Source organism: Myxocyprinus asiaticus, chromosome 23 (genome assembly GCF_019703515.2).
Source record: "Myxocyprinus asiaticus isolate MX2 ecotype Aquarium Trade chromosome 23, UBuf_Myxa_2, whole genome shotgun sequence".
In the NCBI taxonomy this organism is placed as follows: Eukaryota; Metazoa; Chordata; class Actinopteri; order Cypriniformes; family Catostomidae; genus Myxocyprinus; species Myxocyprinus asiaticus.
Window position 1 is genome coordinate 23,596,235 of NC_059366.1, and position 24,393 is coordinate 23,620,627.

At 37.5% G+C, this 24,393-nt stretch overlaps 1 protein-coding gene across 1 annotated transcript; it reads right to left on the bottom strand.

The window, feature by feature from the left end:
* Nucleotides 1–342: 342 nt before the first annotated feature.
* Nucleotides 343–10,450, bottom strand: LOC127413961 (vacuolar protein sorting-associated protein 26A). Its single transcript, XM_051651552.1, has 9 exons — nt 9,722–10,450; nt 8,646–8,795; nt 8,483–8,558; nt 5,579–5,735; nt 5,176–5,340; nt 2,490–2,596; nt 2,219–2,287; nt 1,930–2,072; nt 343–1,712 (listed from the first exon to the last, which is right to left on the bottom strand). Exons 1-9 carry the CDS (start codon nt 9,722–9,724, stop codon nt 1,599–1,601), a joined length of 984 nt encoding a protein of 327 aa, XP_051507512.1. The 5' UTR covers nt 9,725–10,450; the 3' UTR covers nt 343–1,598.
* Between the last annotated feature and the right edge of the window lie 13,943 nt (nt 10,451–24,393).

Below are 24,393 nucleotides of genomic sequence, written 5' to 3' on the forward strand. Positions count from 1 at the left end.
AGTGAAATTCAACTAGTGAAAATTCAATTACAGGTATCAAGAATGAAGGATTTTACTAGTTGAAATTCCATTTTTGATATCAACAATTGGCATTTCCACAAGTGAAAACTGAATTGTTGAAATCAACAACTCATATCCTGTGTATGAATAAAAGCTAAAACGGTCTGCCATATGAGGGACCATCTTGATGTAAAATAAGTCAGCTTTTATAAGGTTACTGATCTATGACTGGAGTCTTCACCTCATGCGATTGGTCATGGTTTTATACATATTTGTTAAAATTATTATTCATTTCTATAGGAGTAACACTTTTTTAATGAGGAAAAAGTTACTGAGTGCACCTTTAAGTATAAAGTTGCATTTTTTATTTGACAGATTTGCAGATAAACAAACTATGGCTGGATATGTACAATTTTTCAAGACATACAAATGACTTTGTTGCCTAACCGCAACTATTCGATCCGTTTCCCCAAACACTCACCATTATATCTTTTTCATAGGGCACTCTTAACATTTCCATTAGTAATGTAGTGTGAATTTTAAAATCATAACATTAGAAGAAAATGTAACAGTTTTAGAATTAAATTTTAAGCAGAGAACATTGTCTTGAAAAGTCCAAATAATAATAATTTACTTCTCACAGCCCACATAAAATATGCAAAAAGGGCACATTTGCACAGTGAAAAACCGCTAACATCACCACTTGTTAAGAAACCTTAAAGCAGGATGACATGCAATGGATACAACATAATTCCATAGTTTCTCTACAGGGTGTTTAGACAATATGAAATGTGAGTGCAATGCAGCTGATATTGTGTGTCAATAGAGGTTGGTTAATTAATAAATTCAGAAAACTAAATAGGAATTTCAAGTATCCCTCTTTTACTACTAAGCCAGTGTGTTATCCATAACTGTGCTAAGTTGCATATACTGTACTCAAACTGCCAAAGTTTTGTAAAGCTTCTAGGCCAAAGCCTCTTTAAATACTTTATATATAGACATATACTTTTTTTTTTTATTTCAAGAACAGAATTGTCTTCACATAAAGACAAACAAACAAATAAGAAAAAAAGAAAATAAAGAAGACACTAAATAAATTAAATGTTTTACAACTTTGATTGCAAATACAGTATGGCCTGGGTGATGTCCAGAATGCATGTCAATACATTTCTTGACCTTTTTTTAAACTGGCCCCATAGCCTTTATTAACTGTTATTATGAACTCTGATTCACTTTAACCAGCCAGCATGCATTAGGAAGCTCTTAAAAATGTGTCTTAGGCCTATATGTTTTCACTCTATGTAGATCATGGAGTATACCGGTGAGTGCACTCTTAAAAACATATCCTCTTCTAGGGAGGCGTGCAACCTTGAAGATGTGCTATGAGATTTGCATTATTGTTTCCAGTGCTTTCTAAAAAGTGTCCTTGTATACTAACAGATTGCTTGCTGTGGATGGCAGGGTGGATAGAGCCAATTCAGGGTGACCATGTGAACAGCAATCTGTATGTATATTCAGTGTAAGTTGTTGTTCTCCTCTGCTGTGACTGGTCTCAAAGAAGCACACGTGCCCCTGGCTGGTTGCTCTTTAAACCCCGCTCACATTTCCGGCTGCTCAGCAGATAGACTCGGCCGAGGCTCAGGTGATTCATAGCGCTGATGGAAGTTCCGTTTTCGGATTTTCTCTGGTGCCTTCCTCCACAAAACAATTTCCTACAAAGGAATATGAAACATTAGCTTTTAGCTTCTTTCTTTCAGAAACTAAGCAAACATTTCTTGCTTGATAAACAGGAGCCATTTTAAAAGTACATTTATCATTTTCTATAACAATCCAAGCAGCCTGTCAATCAGGAAATGTAATATATATAACACTTTGAGGACGATTCTTGTATGTTTACTTAAATGGCAAATTATCTTCAACACGATGTACCTGCTGTTTGAAGTATCTCCTGTCTTCTTCATCCACAAGCACCAAGTTTAAAAAGTACCTCACAGAGAACTTCTTGTTTACATCTCTCATTGTGGGTGTAAGGTCGTAACCAGCCAGGAAAAGACGAATAGGAATGGACTCCCCTAATAATAAATTGTCAGATCATAAGGGAAACCAATTTCAGTTTAGGAATAATGAGATTGGCAATACCAACAGCATATTATGCTCATTATAACTGTTAAAATTTCTACAGCTCTAAATTATTTTTTTTATCTAGTGCAGTTCTCACCCTTGACTGGTGCCCCATCCATAATTTCATATTTGGCCACAGTCTCTGTCTCAGTAGTTGTGCTCGGCCCTAGAGAGGCATGTCACACGATACATTTAATAAATGTAACGTTTTCAGCGAAAAAGAAGAAACTAAAGAATTTTAAGTGCTTGAGGGTATGATGTTCTAGTAATTTGTCAGTTTCCTTTTCAGAATTGTTTGTTAATTAAATTATATGCAATCCAAACAGTTATTCATGAATTACAGAAAGATTAAAACACTCAGATCATACCAATTCCCGTCATTTCTTTCTTGATCAACTGAAGCTCCATGTGTTGGATTTTAATCCGTACAAGCAAGAAGTAAATTTTACCCACAATTACATCTTTGAGGTGGTACCTGACAGGTTATAAGAAGAATATGGTTAGCTCAAAATCTAAATAACAAGTTTAGGCCAAAAAAATCTAAAAATTCTATTAAAAAAAAGTTATTACTAAAAAAGTTAGTACTTAGCATTAAAGGTAGACAGATATATTGGTTTTACAGATTAATTGGTGCCAAAAGTTGCTTTTTGAACTATCTGTTATTGCCAAAATATAACAGCCACCTCAAGAGGAGAAATAAAACTGACTGACAGAATTAATCAATATATTTATCCTCACTTCAATGCATTTTTTGTTACTTTTGATTAGATGATCAAGTATTTTAAATTGAAGCAAGGGCATGAAAATAAAAATGCTACTATATGGAAACATGCCTCATCAGCACATACATCGTATCTTGTTAAAAATAATAATAATAAAAATCAAGTGATAGATATATATACATATATATGTGCATCCAGAAAGTATTCACAGCGCTTCACTTTTTCCACATTTTCTTATGTTACAGCCTTATTCCAAAATGGATTAAATTAATTATTTTCCTCAAAATTCTACAAACAATACCCCATAATGACAACGTGAAAGAAGTTTGTTTGAAATCTTTACAAATTTGTTAAAAATAAAAAACAATAAAATAAATAAATAAATAAATAAATATTCACATGTACATAAGTATTCACAGCCTTTGCTCAATACTTTGTTGAAGCACCTCTGGCACCAATTACAGCCTCAAGTCTTTTTGAGTATGATGCTACAAGCTTGGCACACCTATTTTTGGGCAGTTTCTCCCATTCTTCTTTGTAGGACCTCTCAAGCTCCATCAGGTTGGATGGGGGAGCATTGGTGCACAGCCATTTTCAGATCTCTCCAGAGATGTTCAATCGGGTTCAAGTCTGGGCTCTGGCTGGGCCACTCAAGGACATTCATAGAGTTTTCCCGGAGCCACTCCTTTGTTATCTTGGCTGTGTGCTTAGGGTCGCTGTCCTGTTGGAAGATGAACCTTCACCCCAGTCTGAGGTCCAGAGCACTCTGGAGCAGGTTTTCATCAAGGATGTCTCTGTACATTGCTGCATTCATCTTTACCTCGATCCTGACTAGTCTCCCAGTTCCTGCCGCTGAAAAACATCCCCACAGCATGATGCTGCCACCACCATGCTTCACTGTAGGGATGGTATTGGCCAGGTGATGAGCAGTGCCTGGTTTCCTCCAGACATGACGCTTGCCATTCAGGCCAAAGAGTTCAATCTTTGTTTCTCATGGTCTGAGAGTCCTTCAGGTGCCTTTTGGCAAACTCCAGGCGGGCTGTCATGTGCCTTTTTCTAAGGAGTGGCTTCCATCTGTCCACTCTACTATACAGGCCTGATTGGTGGAGTGCTGCAGAGATGGTTGTTCTTCTGGAAGGTTCTCCTCTCTCCACAGAGAAATGCTGGAGCTCTGTCAGAGTGACCATCGGGTTCTTGGTCACCTCCCTGACTAAGGCCCTTCTCCCCAGATCGCTCAGTTTGGCCGGGCGGCCAGCTCTAGGAAGAGTCCTGGTGGTTCCAAACTTCTTCCTTTTACAGATGATGGAGGCCAATGTGCTCATTGGGACCTTCAATGCTGCAGAAATTTTTCTGTACCCTTCCCCAGATCTGTGCCTCGATACAATCCTGTCTCGGAGGTCTACAGACAATTCCTTGGACTTCATGGCTTGGTTTGTGCTCTGACATGCACTGTTAACTGTGGGAGCTTATATAGACAGGTGTGTGCCTTTCCAAATCATGTCCAATCAACAGAATTTACCACAGGTGGACTCCAATCAAGTTGTAGAAACATCTCAAGGATGATCAGTGGAAACAGGCTGCACCTGAGCTCAATTTTGAGTGTCATGGCAAAGGCTGTGAGTACTTATGTATGTGATTTTTTTTTGTTTTTTACTTTTAATAAATTTGCAAAGATTTCAATCAAACTTCTTTCATGTTGTCATTATGGGGTATTGTTTGTAGAATTTAATCCATTTTAGAATAAGGCTGTAACATAACAGAATGTGGAAAAAGTGAAGCATTGAGAATACTTTCCGGATGCACTGTATATATATATATATGTGTGTGTGTGTGTATATATATATATATGTGTGTTTTTTTTTTTTTTTTGCACACATACACACAATCCTTAATCTGGTAAATAAATATATAGGCCATACAAAAAGCTTAATTTAGTGAATACTTAAATATAGAGCATTGCAATAGAGCAAAGTCTCCGTCATTTCAAAAGAAGAGTCCCGAAATAAGTATGTGTATTTCGGACGTGTTCATAATTCCGCATTATGCTCCAAATCTTTATTTTTCTGGTTATTTTGGGGCATTTTTGTTGCACAACAAACTGCATCTGGGAGATTTTTCATTTTAGACTCTTGTAGCCTCAATGTCTGTGCCTGTCAAGAAAAACTAATAAAGTTTTTTTTCATATTCTAAACAAAACTATCGTCCCTTACCTATTTTTTTTCTTATTCATTTCTTTACTATTATTTGCTTTTCCACCACTTTAGCTTATGAGTTAAGCAACTACAATTAAAACAATAGAGAAGTTCATGATGGGAGAAATAAGTACACTTACTTGGACTTATTGTATTCAAATTCTATATGTAGGCAGTCCTCAATACCCACTTCCATTTTGATAGAATTGTTGACATCAGGGTAAGTGGCCAGCTGATGGACAATGAGATCATACTCCTTTACCAAATCAGACAGCCTCCTCACAATTGTAACTTTAAGGAAATACCTGCAGAGATATCAAAAGCACACCACCTTGTCTGATTTTTGAAAAATATAAACAGTTGTTATAAAACACAGCTAAACAGTGCAAATGAATACCTGGACAAATTTACTCGGGAAAAACAAGGACTATTGTCTCTTAAAGCAAACGAATGACAATGTTTTATTTTAAACATCTCAATAGTGATTGTTCAACTTAGTCCTAAAGCTGCAGAACTATGCAATCTAAGGAAGAGTTCACTAACCTCAGTCGCACATTCGCTCCAACATATGACTCATATGGCTTTTCCACCTGCATGAACTCAAAGTCATAGCTGCGATTCTGTGCAAGTTCCCCAGGCAGAGCAAGCTCCTTTACAAGGTTTACAAACTCATGAGTATTGCTTTTATCGCTGAAGAGTTCTGCATGTGAAATAAAGACAACCTCTTATGTAGTGGCTGGACACAAAAAAGTTTTGTGCTTTTTAAAAATTACATGCAGCAATCTTGGGATTGCTAAAACCAATCAATCTGACACCAGTCATATGAGACTACATAAAGTTGAATATGAATATCCCATCAGAATCACTAATGATATACCCAACAATTAGTAAAGGAAATCTTTTTTAGACTTGCCCCAATTCTAACTACTAATAAAGTTAAATACTGCTGCTACTAAATCTCCAGCACCATGCCAAAGAATGATATCCAAGTTGTGAGCTTGCAGTCTGAATCGTATGTGTTGAGATACAAAGAGCATGTGTCCCGAAATAACGGAAAAACAACATATATTTTTATTGCATTGTGTAGTGCTGAATGGTCAATCGAAATCAAGATATATTTTTTTCATTCCAGAGGTGGGTAGTAATGCGCTACATTTACTCCGTTACATTTACTTGAGTAGATTTTTGGAGAAAATATACACTACCGTTCAAAAGTTTAGGGTCACTTACTCATTCTTTATTTATTTTTTTCACATTTTAGAATAATAGTAAAGTCATCACAACTATGGAATAATATAAATGGAAATATGGGAATTATGTTGTGACTAAACAAAATCCAAAATAAATCAAAACTGTGTTATATTTTAGCATTTTCAAAGTGGCCACACTTTGCCTAGATTTTGCAGAAATGTACTCTGCATTTTCTCAACCAACTTCTTGAGGTATCACCCTGGGATGCTTTTTAAACAGTACTGAAGGTGTTCCCATCTATGTTGGGCACTTATTGGCTGTTTTTTTTTTTTATTATTTGGTCCAAGTCATCCATTTCAAAAACCTTTTTTTTTTTTTTATACAATTTTAGTTTTGTAATTAAATATATTAATATGTTGGCACAATTATATTTTTGTCTACAAAACTAATTTCAAACATTTAAGCATACGCCTTCAGATCGAAAGGTTTTTAAGATCATGAGAAACTTTTCAGGCAAGTGACCCCAAACTTTTGAACGGTAGTGTACTTTTAAGAGTAGGTTTAATAGTGGGTACTTTTTACTCTTACTCAAGTAAATTTACTTTTACTTTGTTACAATGGGAAACGCTCCTTTCGTTACATTACTGGTTTTAATTAAATACGTTTTAATAAATGTGTAATTTATTGAGAGATTTTTGAATGGGACTTTTATGACAGCGGAATTTAACAGATGTGCTCTTGTCACTCGAGTCGAGTTCATGACTGCAGCAGCATCAAGCACTCAAAGCAAACACTTTTGTCACGCAATGCCTTCATTTTACACCAAGACAAGTGGATATTTCAAGATTAGAATTGCAGCTCCAACTTAAAACAACTCGTTGTGGCGAGTTTTGCCGATTGTGACAATGTGAGTTTGTCTGTGTTGTGGTGATGGTCATTTTCAAGCTCTGAACTTAAATAAGCCTAACACACTTCCAAATACACAGATATGGTGCAGTTTATCCTTACTGTACAGGACTAATGATCTAAATTCTTTCTACACTGAAAATACTGTAACTACACTGAACTAGGAATCCATACAGGACTTTAAAAAGCTGTGAAATAGTGGAGGTAGCCATTAATAAAGCATGATCTTGCTATGTTTTATTCAGCATTAAATATGATTGGGCCTGTGTAATATTTTCACTGTAATAATTACTAGAAACTGGTTTCCAAACTTCTCTTCTAATTGACAGATTCGTCCAAATCTGACAAGCATCCTTAAAGTGATAGTTCAGCCATAAATTAATGTTCTGTCATCATTTCCCCGTCCTCATGTTGTTCTGTGACTTTCTGTATTTTGTGGAACCCAAAAGATGTTAGACAGAATGTTAGAGACTGACACTCTCAGTCACAATTCCCTTTTAAAATATGGAGGAAAAAAAACATGCAGTGAAAGTAAATGGTGACTATAACAGCCTGTCTACACCGGACGTGAGTGGTGTGTTGCGTCAAAAGCAATAAAACCCCATTATAATCAATGATGCTGTCTACACTGGAAGCGTCCGTTGTGGCGCATCTGTTGCGCCGACAATAAATGGGTGTCCCTTTCAATTTTGCGCTGCAAACGCTGGCGCTCCTACACAAATTAAGTAGTTTAGAAGGTTTGTGTCGACGCAATCAGTGTAGAGTGCCTCAAAGCTAACATTCTGTCTGACATCTCCTTAATTGTGTTGCACTGAAGAAAGTCATACAGGTTTGGAACAACATGAGGGTGAATGATGAAAGAATTTCCAATAATAATAATAATTATTATTATTGTTATTAAATTGTTATTATTATTATTCTGTAATACATGTTAAATGTGTATTATTTAATGGAATGTTGATGATTAAATGTCCATTATGTTACATATGAAAGTGACTAGTTACTCACTACTTGAGTATTCTTTTAATTGGATACTTTTTTACTCTTACTCAAGTAATTATTAGCATCAGTACTTTACTTGAGTAATCATTTTTTCAAGTAACTGTACTTTTACTCGAGTACAGTTTTTGTTAACTCTACCCACCTCTGTTCTGTGGGAAACACTGCTTCCAACTGTGCTGTAAGGCACAATCACAGATTGTCTCCCTCACTGAAAATGTGTAGCACACTAGCTCCCTTTCCATGTGACAACCACATGCTCTCCTAAGCCTTCAGCATATGAGAACTGAGATACTGTGTCCTGATTACTGCATGAGTGCAAGAGAATAACAGAATATTTAGTTAACTTACCAATCTGTCCTACAAACTCAATGCGAATTCCCTGATGTTCAAGTCTCTTGCCTGTTTGCTTTACATTGATATTTACCTTTGGGTGACATAAGAAAGACAACATGTGTCAATTCTTTCTCAAAATAAGAGACTTTAGAAAAGCAGTGAGCTGATGTCTGCTCACCTTTCCAGAAACCGATTCTCCATCATAAAACAGATAATGCTTCTCCAGTTTCCCATCCTCGGTCTTCAGCTCTACTGTTTTTCTGCTTTCAGCATCATTCAGAATGACATCGATTTCACACACAGGACCAAACAGACCGCCAAGAAAACTCTGAAACAGTCAAATTCTCGTGGTAACAAATGGTGCAAGCTGCTGAGGCAGACTTCATTCAAAGTCTTCTGGTGTGTTAGGAAGAAATCTGATGAACTCTCCAATATCTTAAGAAGCAGTCAATCAAGTCCATGGTGTCCCATGAAATATAATCCTCGAAGAAGAAATATTAGACATAAGATTTTTTTTTTAAACTATTGTTAGGTTTGCCAATTGTTGGTCCTACTTCACCATTAGTAAATCAATACATAATACTTCAACATACTTCGACCTAGCGCTAAAGTGCTCCATTCCACGTCCATCGGAGTAATTTTACACTTACACTGGTAAACCTTGTACAAGCTTGTCTCAATACAAATATGATCACACCCAGACAATATAGAAAGGCTCCCTTATTGCAAAGAAATGCTGACACAGTGCAAAAACATTTGAGCAATCACGTGCCTTTTATTGCATAATTTACAAACGACGTCAGGGAGCACTGCTGAAACAGCATCGGGTGCAAAATACTTAATTACCAAACATCTTTATTTTACGAGAAACAACATGAACTTGATAGCGGTTCGTTGACAGGACTCTTATCAACAGCTATTTTGGATGAGCCTTCATCTTTACATCTGTCTCTAAAGGTCCAGTAGGTATTTTATGGATTTAAGTTTCTTATTCAAGTACAAATTGCATAAATTCCCACTGAGGGCCAATTTGTAAGGCCAGAACAGTCAGTTTACTAGCAGTGTGTTATCTCTGACTGATAATCACCCAGCCTCTCCCCACCCTTAACGAATCCTTCACGACTTCCATGGCCTACTGGGTGAACTAAAAACATGTTCGCCAGAATTGTGAGCTTTTGCTCCAGAGGGAATAAATCAATTGGTGTAAAGCGAGCAAAATCTCACTCGTTCAATGCAGTCTGATTTAACGCTCACCATTTCAGCTCCGTGACTTTAGCTGTAGTTTTCCTGAATATGCTTCGAGATGGATTCCTCTGAGCTGAACTGGGACCGACAGGAACACACAGTGAACGCTGAAACATTGCGAGCGCGCAACATTTAAATTTCAAAATAAAAGTCGTCGTTCATTTAATCTTTATTTTATTTTATTTTATTTTATTTATTTATTTGTTTTTTTTTTTTTATTGTAGAAATATTAAGATGATGGTACAGTATGTTTTCGTTATAGTTTCTTGGTTCTGGCCCTGTATTCATTAATATTTATAATGAATCTCCTAATTAAATTAAACCGCCTGCACTAAATATGTTGTATCGTATCGCATGATTTATATGAAGCAGAGCTATTAATAAACCCTATTAATAAATGAATAATAGATAATTAAACACGTACAAAATATGGTCGTTGGATTATGACATGTTGTTACTTGCTTCCTTATATGGAGTTATGACACAGTAATCATCTTTCAGAGGAGCCCAGTGGAATTAAATGGCTCTGGTCAAGTGATTATTTGCACCACTCCTGTAAAAATATTCACATTAATTCAAGACTTCATTTATAAACAAACGCTAAACATGATAGCTATGATACAATACGAAAAATGTATTCACCAATATAGATAACCACATGTAAGTTGTCGACAGAAGCACTACTCAGTACATTTAACACTTTGTTTAAAGAAAGATATTCAACCGGAGAAGAAGGGTGATTGTCAGAGGTAAAAAAAAAAAAAAAAAAAAAAAAAAAAAAAAAAAAAAGCCAGCTACAACACTCACAGAGTTGCAGAACTTGGCTAAAAATTGTGGAACATTTTCAACATTGATCTCTTTGGTTCTTCACAGAGTTATCCTCATTGGGAAACTGGATAAAAAGTGGGCACTTTTTTCCCCTCCCCTTTTCTCCCCAATTTTGTCATGCCCAGTTCCCAATGTGCTCTAAGTCCTTGTGGTGGTGTAGTGACTCTCCTTGATCTGGGTGGTGGAAGAGGAATCTCAGTTGCCTCCGCGTCTGAGACAGTCAATCCACACATCTTATCACGTGGCTTGTTGAGCAGACCTTGCACATGTGGAGGCTTCATGCTATTCTCTGCGGCATCCACACACAACTCACCACATGCCCCACCGAAAGCGAGAACCACATTATAGTGACCACGAGAAGGTTAACCCAACATGACTCCACCCACCCTAGCAACTGGACCAATTGGTTGCTTAGGAAGCCTGACTGGAGTCACTCAGCACGCCCTGGATTTGAACTTGTGACTTAATGTTTGGTAGTCAGTGTATTTACAGGCTGAGCTACCCAGGCCCCCCAAGTAGCCACTTTTAAGAATGTCTCACAGGTGCATTTTGTAGTTGCTAGAAGAATGAACATTAAAGTCCAGATTTAAATCCAATCAAAAATCTCTCTCTCTCTCTCTCTCTCTCTCTCTACACACACACACACACACACACACACACACACACACAAGGACTCACTCATAGTTATAGCTAAAATTTTGTTCTAAGTATGGACTCTTTATGGGTGTAAATACTTTTGTAAATGACAATTCATTAAATGAAATGTATTCAATTATTCATTTTGGTGCCATTAGGGTTCGGGTTAACTCTGTTCTTGAAGTATTGAATGTTTGATATTGGAGAAAATGATTTCATTGTTTTGATATTTGAAATACTTTCTGAAGGTACTGTGTATCATCTTATAACTATGTGACATAAATACTTCTGAATACACCTTTGCACCTTTGGCTTAAACTATTATTGTCATATTTTTTCTATTTGCCCCATTTTTAAATGTTTCAGTGTGTAAATGCAAATTGGATTGGGTGGCATGGTTGTCTCTATTAGTGTGAAAATAACAAATGAGACAACTGGGAGAAGAATAACTCTGTACTCTAAGATGGTTGAAACATTTTCAGGAAGAAAGATGTATGACGTATGTCTTGTGTTGTGTGTAAAAATTATGTAGATTTTGCATTAACTGCTGAGTGAATTGTTAACCTATTTTGCCAATTCATTATAAGCTGTATGTCTTCAGACTGTAGACTATTAAATACATTTAATATTACAGCTTTTTATGCCACAGACGCTGAGAAACAGGTCATGATGTAGGAGTCAGGAAATGCACAAGATATAGTCAGCCTGAGTGTGATAACTCTCTTGGTAACACAGGAAGCTTGAATGGCTCACTTCATCTTGTCTGCAGAACATAAGGCATTTTTTGTATACAGTTCATTCCTTCTTTTGCTGGTGTAATGTAGTCACAATGAGAGGCAAATGCTGTATACAGTTTAAAAGTGGTTTTTATAATGGCCAAAATATTTTAAAAAACAATACAATATTGTCAAAAAGAAGAAATATGCTTGAATTTTTGAACAATTCACTACTTATTATCCAGACACAATTGTATTTCCATTACCAAAAACTTAAATGACTGTTTTAATAGTTAAGCCAGATGCCATCATGGGTCACACTGCAGACAATGAGAGTAATTAAAATAATAATATAAAAGTTTGATGTGCAAATTTATATATATATGTATATATATGTATGTATGTTTGTATGTATGTACTGTATATAGTATGTATACATGAATCAGTTCAGAAAAATCCCATTGATCTTTTCAATGCACAGTGGAAAACAACCCACTTTTGCAGAAAATACCACAATTACGAGAATACATTTTGTAATTATAACTGTAACCAAAAAGCAGTATCCTGCATGTTTCACATTGTGCTGTCTAAATTTAAATAACATGTGAGGGAAAGTAGGTCTTTATGGAATCATACTTTCCTCTTTCAGATCCTTTGAAGAAAGCATATCTATTTTCTGAGGGAAGACATATTTGGAGTAATTGATGTCTCCACTGGCCTCTTCCCCAACAGATGAGCCTTCCTCTTCATTCTTGTCAGCCTGCTCTGGGCCATCTCTCGTCAATAGCTGAATTGTGTCTGAGTTACCCAAACCCTCTCCTGACTGCTCCTCCATCTCAGGAGTGGCTTCCTCTGTGCTAACTGGGATTCTGTTAGAAAACAAAAGCACAGAGTCATTCAAGAGTGGTCCGACATGCTCTCAGCCCTTCCTGTATTTCTTTGAGAACATAAAGGGCCAGTTTCTTAATCATTCCACTGACCTCTCTACTCAATGCTTTGTTACAAGCAAAACACGTTGTCTACAAATCTGATCTAAATCCTGCATAAAGGCAATTTAAAAAATAATGTTTTCCCTTAATAATATATTTCTCAAAAAATAAAATAGTTCTCAGAAATATTTATTTCTTATACGCATGTCTCTTAAAGTGTCTACTTTTGGTCTACATTCTCTGGTAAGTGTAGAGATGATATTCAGAGATTTAGCAAAAAGTGAGTGACAGGAACATTAAATAAAAATAATATAATAATATAATAAAAAATAATAGTTTTCCACAGTGTAGTTAACATGTTAATGTGTGATATCTTGTTGATCTATTAGAAAAGATTTGAGGAGATACTACACTTACATGTGCTCTGACGTCAATATAAATGGTATGGAAGGAAGTGACCCAGCATGAGAAATTATAAAGATTTTATGCTGAGCAAAAAAGGAGCCATACCACAGGTAGATAAAAATGATAACGCAAAAATATAAGGAAGTTTAACATTGATGTGATTTTGTAAATATCTATGAGACCATATTCTCATAATGTCTGATGGGGTGAAGTTGATCCAATAAAAGGGGGTATCACATCTCTGAGACATTCAAGTGCCTTAAAGAAACTAGCCTACAGTTAACTAATACACAAATATTTTGTTCTAGCTATGAAAACAAGTATTTTACAAGTCAAAGACCTTTAAGAAAATGTCTGTACAGCCTTTTGAATATGTTCATTTTGATAAAAGACACAGTCTTGAACCACTTTCCTAAGAGCTGCACTGCCAGGAAAAAGATTATAGAGATTTGAATCATTTGGTAAAGCTTCAAATTCACATAGTCATTGCATATGAATGATTCAGGAAATACCCCTGATAAAGAACAACTTCTCACAATTTTTTTTGGTGCGAAAGATCTCTGAAACTCATTTTCATTTCATATTTTTTAATTTAAAAACATGTAAAAATGCTACAGTAAAAGACGGTTGATTGGTTAACCTTAACATTTATGGTTAAAAAGTACCAAATATTTAATAAGACAAAAAATTTCATTTTATAGAACATATTGTAAAAATAAATAAATAAATAAATAAATGTTTTAGATGAAAAAAGTAAGATTTTGCTGTATAATTAACAGCAAAAATGTATATTGTTTAACAAAAGAATACATTTACTTTTTACGGTAAACTAGTGTTAAAAATACAGTGAAAAACAATAATCGAGCGTTCCCAGAAGTCCCTGCATGACCCATTACATTTCATTACATTTTATGGGAATCGTTATGTTGCTCCTTATTTTTAATTTCAGTTATGTACATTGGGGGTGATCTGTGTTATATTTGATGTAGTTTGGTTAATGTTCATTGCATTATTTTTGTGTCACATGTGTCACCCTGACGGTGTTTTGTGTTTGTGAGTGACACTATACAATGTCTCTACATGTTTATGAAGGATTGCTCCTGGACGGGCCACTCTTGGTGATCTTTTAAGTCATCATATGGCCTTTTGTAGTTACTACAGTGATTAACAATACATTTTGAAGTGAAAAGTAGTTTTGTAGTTCCAGAAGGTTAGTATATCAAGTTTATATCATTTTATAAGATATACGGTAGACAACCATAAAATATACAGGCGTCAAAATTACATCCCATACAGCATGAAACATGGTCACCATAGTTTTTATGGTAAATTTCTGGCAACCAATGCTGCCAGTATTTTACCATAAATGTTTATTTAATTTTTTACAGTGTGGTCACCATTTTCTGATTGATACTTCATGTCCGAGACAGCAGTCTGTAAGACCTCGTCTGACTTTCTGTAAGTAAAATGTTTTTAACAATTTTACTTTCATTCCCCTTGTGCAAAGCTTTAGATTAAAACCTTGCTGGTTGTTTGACACCCTTATGGAATCCCTATGGGGTTCATATAAAAGCCCTAAAGTAAAAAACAAACAAACAGCTTCCTCTTGCAGGTTTTGAAATCATTAAGAGAATATCTATATTAAGCTGTAATGTAACCCCAGTCATCCCATTCATAATCGTGATTATTGGTTGTGAAATCAAATTACGTTTGCACTGCTGGTGAAAACAGTTTTCAAGAAAAAGTCCTGTGATACAGTCTTGTCAGCCTGGAGTGGCTTGTCCTCTCATTGTCTAGATAGTTCTAACAATAATTATTATTTTATAATGATAATTTTGTAAATGAATTTGAAACAAAATCTAATCAAGTGGTTACCCTTGTGACATCCTGTTACAACATAATACATTTCCTAAACAATTACTCAACCCTTTAGTTTTCACTACACCTGGACATGAACAAACAAGCCGAACAGACTGATCATTTCAAAATCATCATGGCATACTACTGTACTAAATTCTCAATAAAACTAAATATGAATACATAAGTAACTTACTTGTCTTTTGCTGCAGAAGGAGGAAGTTGAGTTGTGTGCCCTGCCAAGGGCAGGGGCTTCTGTGTTGCACAGTGTGGGTTCTTACTATCAGAATTGCATATCAGCCACCTGCTATTGGTTGGGGCTACTGTGCTCAGGGAAAATACAGAGGGACAGATGAGGAGCTTTTCAGATATCATTCAATTGTTCCCCAAATTCCCAAAACATCTGACCAAATAAATCTTTTAAGACATTCTTAGTAATGACAGCTTGAGTATGAAATCTCTTTATTATAGGCCTGATGAATAAATTACATTAAATCATATCACTGTAAGACTAGGCTTATTTGTCATTAGCACAAATGATGGTCTAGAAGTGGCCCTCTTCATCCGCGCAACGCAAAAACGAGTTCGGTGTTAACGGCCCCTAACGGTGTTACTGTAAATTCCTCTGGCAGTTTATTTTTGTTTATTGTTTATTATTAGAGATCCGGATGTACTGATATTCTCAGAGCATAACAAAAACATAATATCATAGTTAACTACCACGAACGGCATTATTATTATTATTTTATTTTTTATATAAATATAATGTCGAGTTTGACGTCCTAACAACAACCTGCTTCTTCCGTCAAGTGACGTTTTATAATATCGTATATCCCAATATCGCATTATGGAACTAATAAAACAACGAATATTAAAAGCAAAAATTATCATACATTTATTTATTTTATTTATTTATTTATTTATTATTTTTTTTTACTTACCAAGTTCACTTTCCCCAAAAAGGCATATTATTGCCAGTGCCAAAGTTATAATGTGGTAAAATCTCATTTTATTTTCCCCGTCGAGCAGAAGATGTGAAAGAAAATGTCTCAGCGAACTTCAGACAAGAACTTTTCCACGGTACAATATGTTAAAGAACCTGCCCCTGTGTGCGTCACTGTTTCCTGAAATCAACCTGGTTTAGTAAGGCTTTCGGAAAACACAACGCTAAAAGATGGGGCTACACATGAAGAGCGATTTCAACAAACATTTCTGTACTGCTAATACAGCACAACGTGCTTTAAAAAAAAACAAACAAACTACATTTATAAGAATGACAAAAGAAATCAGATTAAAAGAAAACAAACTCTGTAAAAAGACAGTTGCAATGAGTGAACAGACATAAACTCTTACTGTTTTTGAATTAGACCTTTTAATATGTTATTAATTTAGTCATCCATATTGGAATACTGTGTTTGATTAATTGAAAATTAGTGACAAATATATAATCACTATTAGGCATTTACAGCATGCTGATTTTTTCAAGTTTTATAACTGAAGTAATGTCAGGACATCACCCTGTATAGGCTACAGTGGCCCCAAGAGTTTAGGTCTGAAGGGCCCCAGGGTAAAAGGCACATTTGATCATATTCTCTCCCAAATTACCAAATAGCAACAAAAAATGCCACAGCACTTTCCTAAACACCTGTTTGTCACTATGGACTTTCAAAATATTCCAAATGTTATGAATTGCCAAATGTGATGGAAATTAACAGGAAATGGGGCGCCCTTTTCTGAACAAGTTATTTTGAATAAGCATTATCTTAATATTTTACTCAAAAAGCATCTAGCTGTCTTAAAGGTATTTGCATAAGTTGACAAATTTTGTCCTATAACTATTGCCCTTGTACACACAATTTCACTGTAAAACCCCTTAGGGCCTTTTTACCCAAATAATTTTTTGTTACCCTATATACCTGGGGTAAAAGGCCCCCTTGCCACTTTTTTTTTTTTAATGATTTTTTAAAAAGAATTTTAATCAAAACATCCTTCTGTTGTTATTTATTTTCACACAAATTATGTTGCTCCATGTTAAAAAAAAGAAATGTATTTTTTTTTTTTTTATCTTGATACACACTGTGACCATGAAAAAAGCACATTTTCCTTAAGGGGTGTCTATAGCCCTGTTGTACCCTATTAGGATGTACAAACCACACTTAACAAGACAACAAAAAATCTAGCAAAATGGCATCTGCAAATACATGATACCAGACATTTATTCAGAATTTCTTCTCTTTCATTTTTGCTATTAGTTTTAAACAACAGGTGCCGTGGTAATTATTATTATTATTATTATTATTATTATTATTGTATATGTGCAGTAATTGTCCTTAAATTCACACAGGTGAAGTTCATCACATTATTTGGACATGTTCTACAAAGTTCTACAACCAGAAAGTGTCCAAATCACTGATATATATATATATAGAGAGAGAGAGAGAGAGAGAGAGAGAGAGAGAGAGAGAGAGAGAGAGACTGGATTGCCACTGCGCCGCCATATTGATATGCCCAAAAGTTCCAATGTGCCTATTGACTTAATAGGAAATCATCTCATTTCAGTGAGTAAACATTAGTCATTCAATCACCGATTTTATATCTGTAATCTGCATGTACATCCCCACAACGCAAGCGTCCTACACATCTAATTATTTATTTATTTTAAATCAGGAATTTTTCCTGTTTCTTGAAAGAGTTATGTATATCTATATCAAAGAGTATACACCTCTAACAAACTTCATTGGCGAACAGATCAGCTGAATGTAAACACGTTCACTGAAACTTTTCAGACTTTTTTATTGTGAACATTGAAATGTTTTTTCAGAGTTATTGTTTTATGTTTTCATCAAAAAGTGCCTTGTTCTCACGGTCACTTGAATGAGAGCACGTGCTCTCCCCCTCTATCACACGTGCAGAGAGGGAGACACGCAAAGCTGGTTAAAATTAAACTGATATGCTAGGTTTAAATGGCAAACGAACACGTAATTTATGACATGTATCCATGTATGACTACAGAGAGCACTTCAATATGAAAACAAGCAAATCCCAGGCATTTAAGGCGATTTAGAAATCCCGGTCTGACTTATTTAAAATCTCGTATGGTGGTAAGGACGTATTGTCACCCTAAACAAGCAGATATTACTGCTATTCCTACCTTTGGTGATCACTGTGCTGCATTGATAGGCTGAACACCAGGGCAGGTGAATGCTCTGACATCGTGATCCACATATATCTTCTCCCTCATAATGAATATTATCCAGAACGAGCATTAAACATGATTGTCACTAGAAGGTGAAATGCGACTGTTGTATCCAGAGATCAGAAACAGTGAAACGGGGGTGTTTTCGCCTGTCAGTCATTGTTTGGGCATACCAAGATGGCCGCTCGAACACTTCCGGTGGCTTTACCTCCTGCTAGGAGTTTACCGTTACATCCAGTTCTATATATATATATATATATATATATATATATCAGTGGTCCAAATATTTTTTGTTCATGTCCCTTTGACAGTTAGCCTCCTTGCCAAATACTTGGGGGGCCTTAGTTTATTTATTCCACCACAAACATGTCAGACCCAGACTTAAGCAACACATGCTGCAAATCATCTGCTGTAACATCCTGGAGGACACTGCCCCATGCAAGGACACTGACATTTGACAATTTCTGTGATATTTCTTTCATACCAAATCACACATTTTTATTATTGCAGACTTTTGTAACTTGCATGGGATATTGAGCAATGAATAAAGGGGTTAGGGTTAAATTGTCCCGAATGATGCATGAATTGACAGTACAAGGTTATTTTCACATCTAAGACCTAACCCTTCTGTGGGAATCAGTTAGTATAGTAATTCTCACAAGGCTTACTTCAACTAAGATGGATGTGACATTCTACAATACATGTACAAACATCACAATTACTGTGTATTTTCAACAAATATAAGAGTGACTGCAGATGTATCATATTTTGAGAGACATAATTCAATGTTGATGTGTTTTATGAAAGATTTACAGAGAAGTAAAAGCTAATTATGGCTACTTTGTTTTAATAGTTCACAATTCGAAACATTTAAAAATGAATAAGTAACCCATTGTATTCTTTGTTTCTGTTGTGAGACCTCACACATGGTCAGATCTTGGCTTATAGTCAGTACTGAAAACAGTCACTGGGAGAGCCGTGCATTGCCATGAAAGACCAAACTATCCAAGGATATACTCAAAAGTTGCTTGAACACACAGACTGGGTGATACGAGTCATTGGCAAGAAATTACAGACATAAGAAATATTATTTTTCTCTTTTGTGACATGGATATGTGATATTTATGTATACAAACATATAAATACATTACTGTGGATTTGTGAAAGGGAATGTATGGTGGAACAGTGCTGTGCATGCCCTATACTCTTACAATATGAACATGTCAACACAATTTTAGCTGACAGAAAGCTGTCAGATTTTACAGGAAGTGGTTTTGCTCACACAGGAAATGACAAGGTTTTCTCCTTTCGTTAGTACACAGCATGGCAAGACTTGTACATAGGTGTCTCCAGTGGAGTTTCTCACATTTATGTTTAAATGGCTATTTTTTCTATAAAGCAATCATACAGAGAATTCTTTTTTTTTTCATATCTATTCAGGCCTTCATGGTGTATTGATCTACAGTAATTCATTTCAATTAGCTAATTGAAAATCTAATGTACAGTACGACAGTGATCTGACATCAGATTCTGATAGTAAAGTGAGCCCCAGTTCAAAACTCAAAGATCCATTTATGAATGCAGAAGGTATGTTTCAAAAAGGTAGTCAAAACAGTCTTCACATTTTCATAGGCACTGACATGGAATGTACAATGAGTTTGTTCTGAATCGAACTATAGGTTTTACTTAACTTTTGGTTAAGCCCAGGGTCTGCGATTTGTTTGTCTCTCAGACTGAAGATGATAAAGAGAATGTTGCAAGCACACACATCCACAGGATTTTTTACTCATATTTCAAATATAATGATGAGATGCTACATCACCAGACAAAGGAGTGTGCAATTTTGGCTTGGTAGAGCTTCCACTGAGCTAGTTAGCTCATATGGTTTTTAATTTTTTTAAGACCTGACTAAATTATTTATATGGCTAAGTCTGATTACTTCTGGAGGGGAAAGCTGTACTTTCTGTATTTTCTCTTCTAGTGCTCAGAAATGAAACTAGTGTATGATGTTATTTCTTGACAGACCCAAGCAGGCAAGAAATTCCTTTGTTTAAACCTGAACCTAATCCTTCCTTTTTATTGTTAATACATACTGAAAGTATTCATTATAGACAGAATTACAGCAAACAACAGGTCTTCCGAATTTCAATTTTGGGAAACTAGGGGATATATATATATATATATATATATATATATATATATATATATATACATACAGGTGCTGGTCATATAATTAGAATATCATCAAAAAGTTGATTTATTTCACTAATTCCATTCAAAAAGTGAAACTTGTATATTATATTCATTCATTACACACAGACTGATATATTTCAAATGTTTATTTCTTTTAATTTTGATGATTACAACTGACAACTAAGGAAAATCCCAAATTCAGTATCTCAGAAAATTAGAATATTGTGAAAAGGTTCAATATTGAAGACACCTGGTGCCACACTCTAATCAGCTAATTAACTCAAAACACCTGCAAAGGCCTTTAAATGGTCTCTCAGTCTAGTTCTGTACGCTACACAATCATGGGGAAGACTGCTGACTTGACAGTTGTCCAAAAGACGACCATTGACACGCTGCACAAGGAGGGAAAGACACAAAAGGTCATTGCAAAAGAGGCTGGCTGTTCACAGAGCTCTGTGTCCAAGCACATTAATAGAGAGGCGAAGGGAAGGAAAATATGTGGTAGAAAAAAAGTGTACAAGCAATAGGGATAACCGCACCCTGGAGAGGATTGTGAAACAAAACCCATTCAAAAATGTGGGGGAGAACCACTACGCACAGACGTATGCAAGACATGGGTTTCAGCTGTCGCATTCCTTGTGTCAAGCCACTCTTGAACAACAGACAGCGTCTGAAGCGTCTCGCCTGGGCTAAAGACAAAAAGGACTGGACTGCTGCTGAGTGGTCCAAAGTTATGTTCTCTGATGAAAGTAAATTTTGCATTTCCTTTGGAAATTAGGGTCCCAGAGTCTGGAGGAAGAGAGGAGAGGCACACAATCCACGTTGCTTGAGGTCCAGTGTAAAGTTTCCACAGTCAGTGATGGTTTGGGGTGCCATGTCATCTGCTGGTGTTGGTCCACTGTGTTTTCTGAGGTCCAAGGTCAACGCAGCCGTATACCAGGAAGTTTTAGAGCACTTCATGCTTCCTGCTGCTGACCAACTTTATGGAGATGCAGATTTCATTTTCCAACAGGACTTGGCACCTGCACACAGTGCCAAAGCAACCAGTATCTGGTTTAAGGACCATGGTATCCCTGTTCTTAATTGGCCAGCAAACTCGCCTGACCTTAACCCCATAGAAAATCTATGGGGTATTGTGAAGAGGAAGATGCGATATGCCAGACCCAACAATGCAGAAGAGCTGAAGGCCACTATCAGAGCAACCTGGGCTCTCATAACACCTGAGCAGTGCCACAGACTGATCGACTCCATGCCACGCCGCATTGCTGCAGTAATTCAGGCAAAAGGAGCCCCAACTAAGTATTGAGTACTGTACATGCTCATACTTTTCATGTTCATACTTTTCAGTTGGCCAAGATTTCTAAAAATCCTTTCTTTGTATTGGTCTTAAGTAATATTCTAATTTTCTGAGATACTGAATTTGGGATTTTCCTTAGTTGTCAGTTGTAATCATCAAAATTAAAAGAAATAAACATTTGAAATATATCAGTCTGTGTGTAATGAATGAATATAATATACAAGTTTCACTTTTTGAATGGAATTAGTGAAATAAATCAACTTTTTGATGATATTCTAATTATATGACCAGCACCTGTATATATATTATCATATTAATGTACAAGATCGATTCTAAATGCATGCCAGAGAGTTATAAGAAAGAGAAACATCAGCATGGGATTCCTTCAGTATTTAGAGAAGGAAGTGCAATAAGTTTGGATTATACTCTGTGGGTCAACCACTGTATACATATTCTAGTTCAATCGACTATAGAAAATTACATCCTGGTTACTTTCGTAACCTCCGTTCCCTGATGGAGGGAATGAGACTTGTGTTGATGTAGTGACACTAGGGGTCACACTTGGGAGCCCCAAACACCTCTGATCTTTGAAAAAAGGCCAATGGGAATTGGTGAGGGGAATTTGCATGCCACTCCCCCGGACATACGGGTATAAACGGAGCTGGTATGCAACCACTCATTCAGGTTTTGTGCTGAGGAGCCAAGACCAGGTCCCGGCCATTTCAGCGGGTAGTTCAGTGTTGTGGCAAGAGGGACACAACGTCTCGTTCCCTCCATCAGGGAACGGAGGTTACGAAAGTAACTATGACGTTCCCTGTCTGTCACTCACTCGATGTTGTGTTGATGTAGTGACACTAGGGGTCCCTATACAGAACGCCACAACTAGCTGAACTGTGTTACGTGGACTGGTGGTGCGAGACAGGCAGAACACCAGGCCATCACGTAACCTCCCCCAACACTCTTATGGCCGTCGAACGGTCCTTCGGGAACAAGTCAACTGCCCAAAAAATAGGGACAGGCTAGCCCAGCCTCTTTTCCTCTCTTTTCTCCCCAAAAAGAGTGGAATTTGTTAACCAATTGGGCCCATAAATGTCTACGTTGGGGGGTGTCACTCCCAAGGGGAAGACACCGCAGAGACCACACCCCGCCCAGAGAAGGGGGGGGGCGGGGTATTTTGAGTGGATAATGTCACATGGTCTTACCGAGTCTTGTTGGAAGTATGTCATGTGGAGAAGTCCCATGGTAGGTAACTCTACAAACACGGTGACCAAGGAAGATGCAGTTTACCAACAGGGAAACGATTTAGCGGCAAATATACATCACATGGGGTCACCTATGGAGAACCAGCATATGTGGAGCACCTACCCCAGTACAGGGCTTAGTTAGCACATGTACTGGGCCAGCAGCGAGTTCCTCCGCAAACTCGTCTGTCACGGGGCTAAGGAGGAATGTCATCCAGGGATTACCACTTTGTAAACACTACTGGGAGTCAACAGCGCACATCTTCACCTCAAGGGAGGGAAAGGCGCTATGCGCAAGCGGTACACCTGGCCAGCTGTCCCAGAATTTACCTGTTCGTACCTGATAAAACACAGGACGAAACCGGCTCAACCCGGAGATTGTAGAACCTCGCAAAGGTGTTGGGTGTTGCCCAGCCCGTTGCTCTGCAGATGTCTGCCAGAGAGGCGCCATTGTTCAGGGCCCAGGAGGCCACCACACCCCTGGTAGAATGTGCTCGTAGCCCCGCGGGGGGCGGCACATGCTGAGCGTGATATGCCATCATGATGGTGTCAATGACCCAATGGCCGATCCTCTGTTGGGAGACAGCGCTTCCTTTCCACTGTCCACCAAAGCAGACAAAGAGCTGCTCAGAGTTTCTAAAGCTCTGCGTGTGATCCAAATAGATGCATAAAGCGCGCACTGGACACAGCAACGCCAAGGCTGGGTCTGCCTCCTCCTGGGGCAGTGCTTGCAGGTTCACCACCTGATCTCTAAATGGGGATGTGGGAACCTTGGGCACCTAGGGCTGTCCTCGTCCTCCCTGACCTTGCACAGGGTCTGTGCAAATAGACTCACTGGGGGAAACGCATATTTGCGTAGTCCTGGGGGCCAGCTGTGTGCCAGCGCATCTATACTGAGGGGTGCCTCGGTCAGGGCGTACCAAAGCGGGCAGTGGGAGGATTCCTGGGAAGCAAACAGGTCTACCTGTGCTCGATCGAATCGACTCCAAATCAGCTGGACCATCTGGGGGTGGAGTCTCCACTCTCCCCTGAGCGTAACCTGTTGTGACAGCGCGTCCGCTGAGGTGTTGAGGTCGCCCAGGATGTGAGTGGCTCGCAGTGACTTTAGGTGCTGCTGACTCCAGAGGAGGAGACCGCGGGTGAGTTGTGACATGCAACGGGAGCATAGGCCGCCTTGGCGGTTGATGTATGCCACCGTTGCCGTGTTGTCTCTCCGAACCAACACATGCTTGCCCTGGATCAAGGGCCGAAGCCTCCGCAGGGCGAGCAGTACTGCCAACAACTCGAGGCAGTTGATGTGCCAATGTAGCCGCAGGCCAGTCCAGGAGCCGGTGGCTGCGTGCCCGTTGCATACGGCGCCCCAGCCTGTCTTGAAGGCATCCG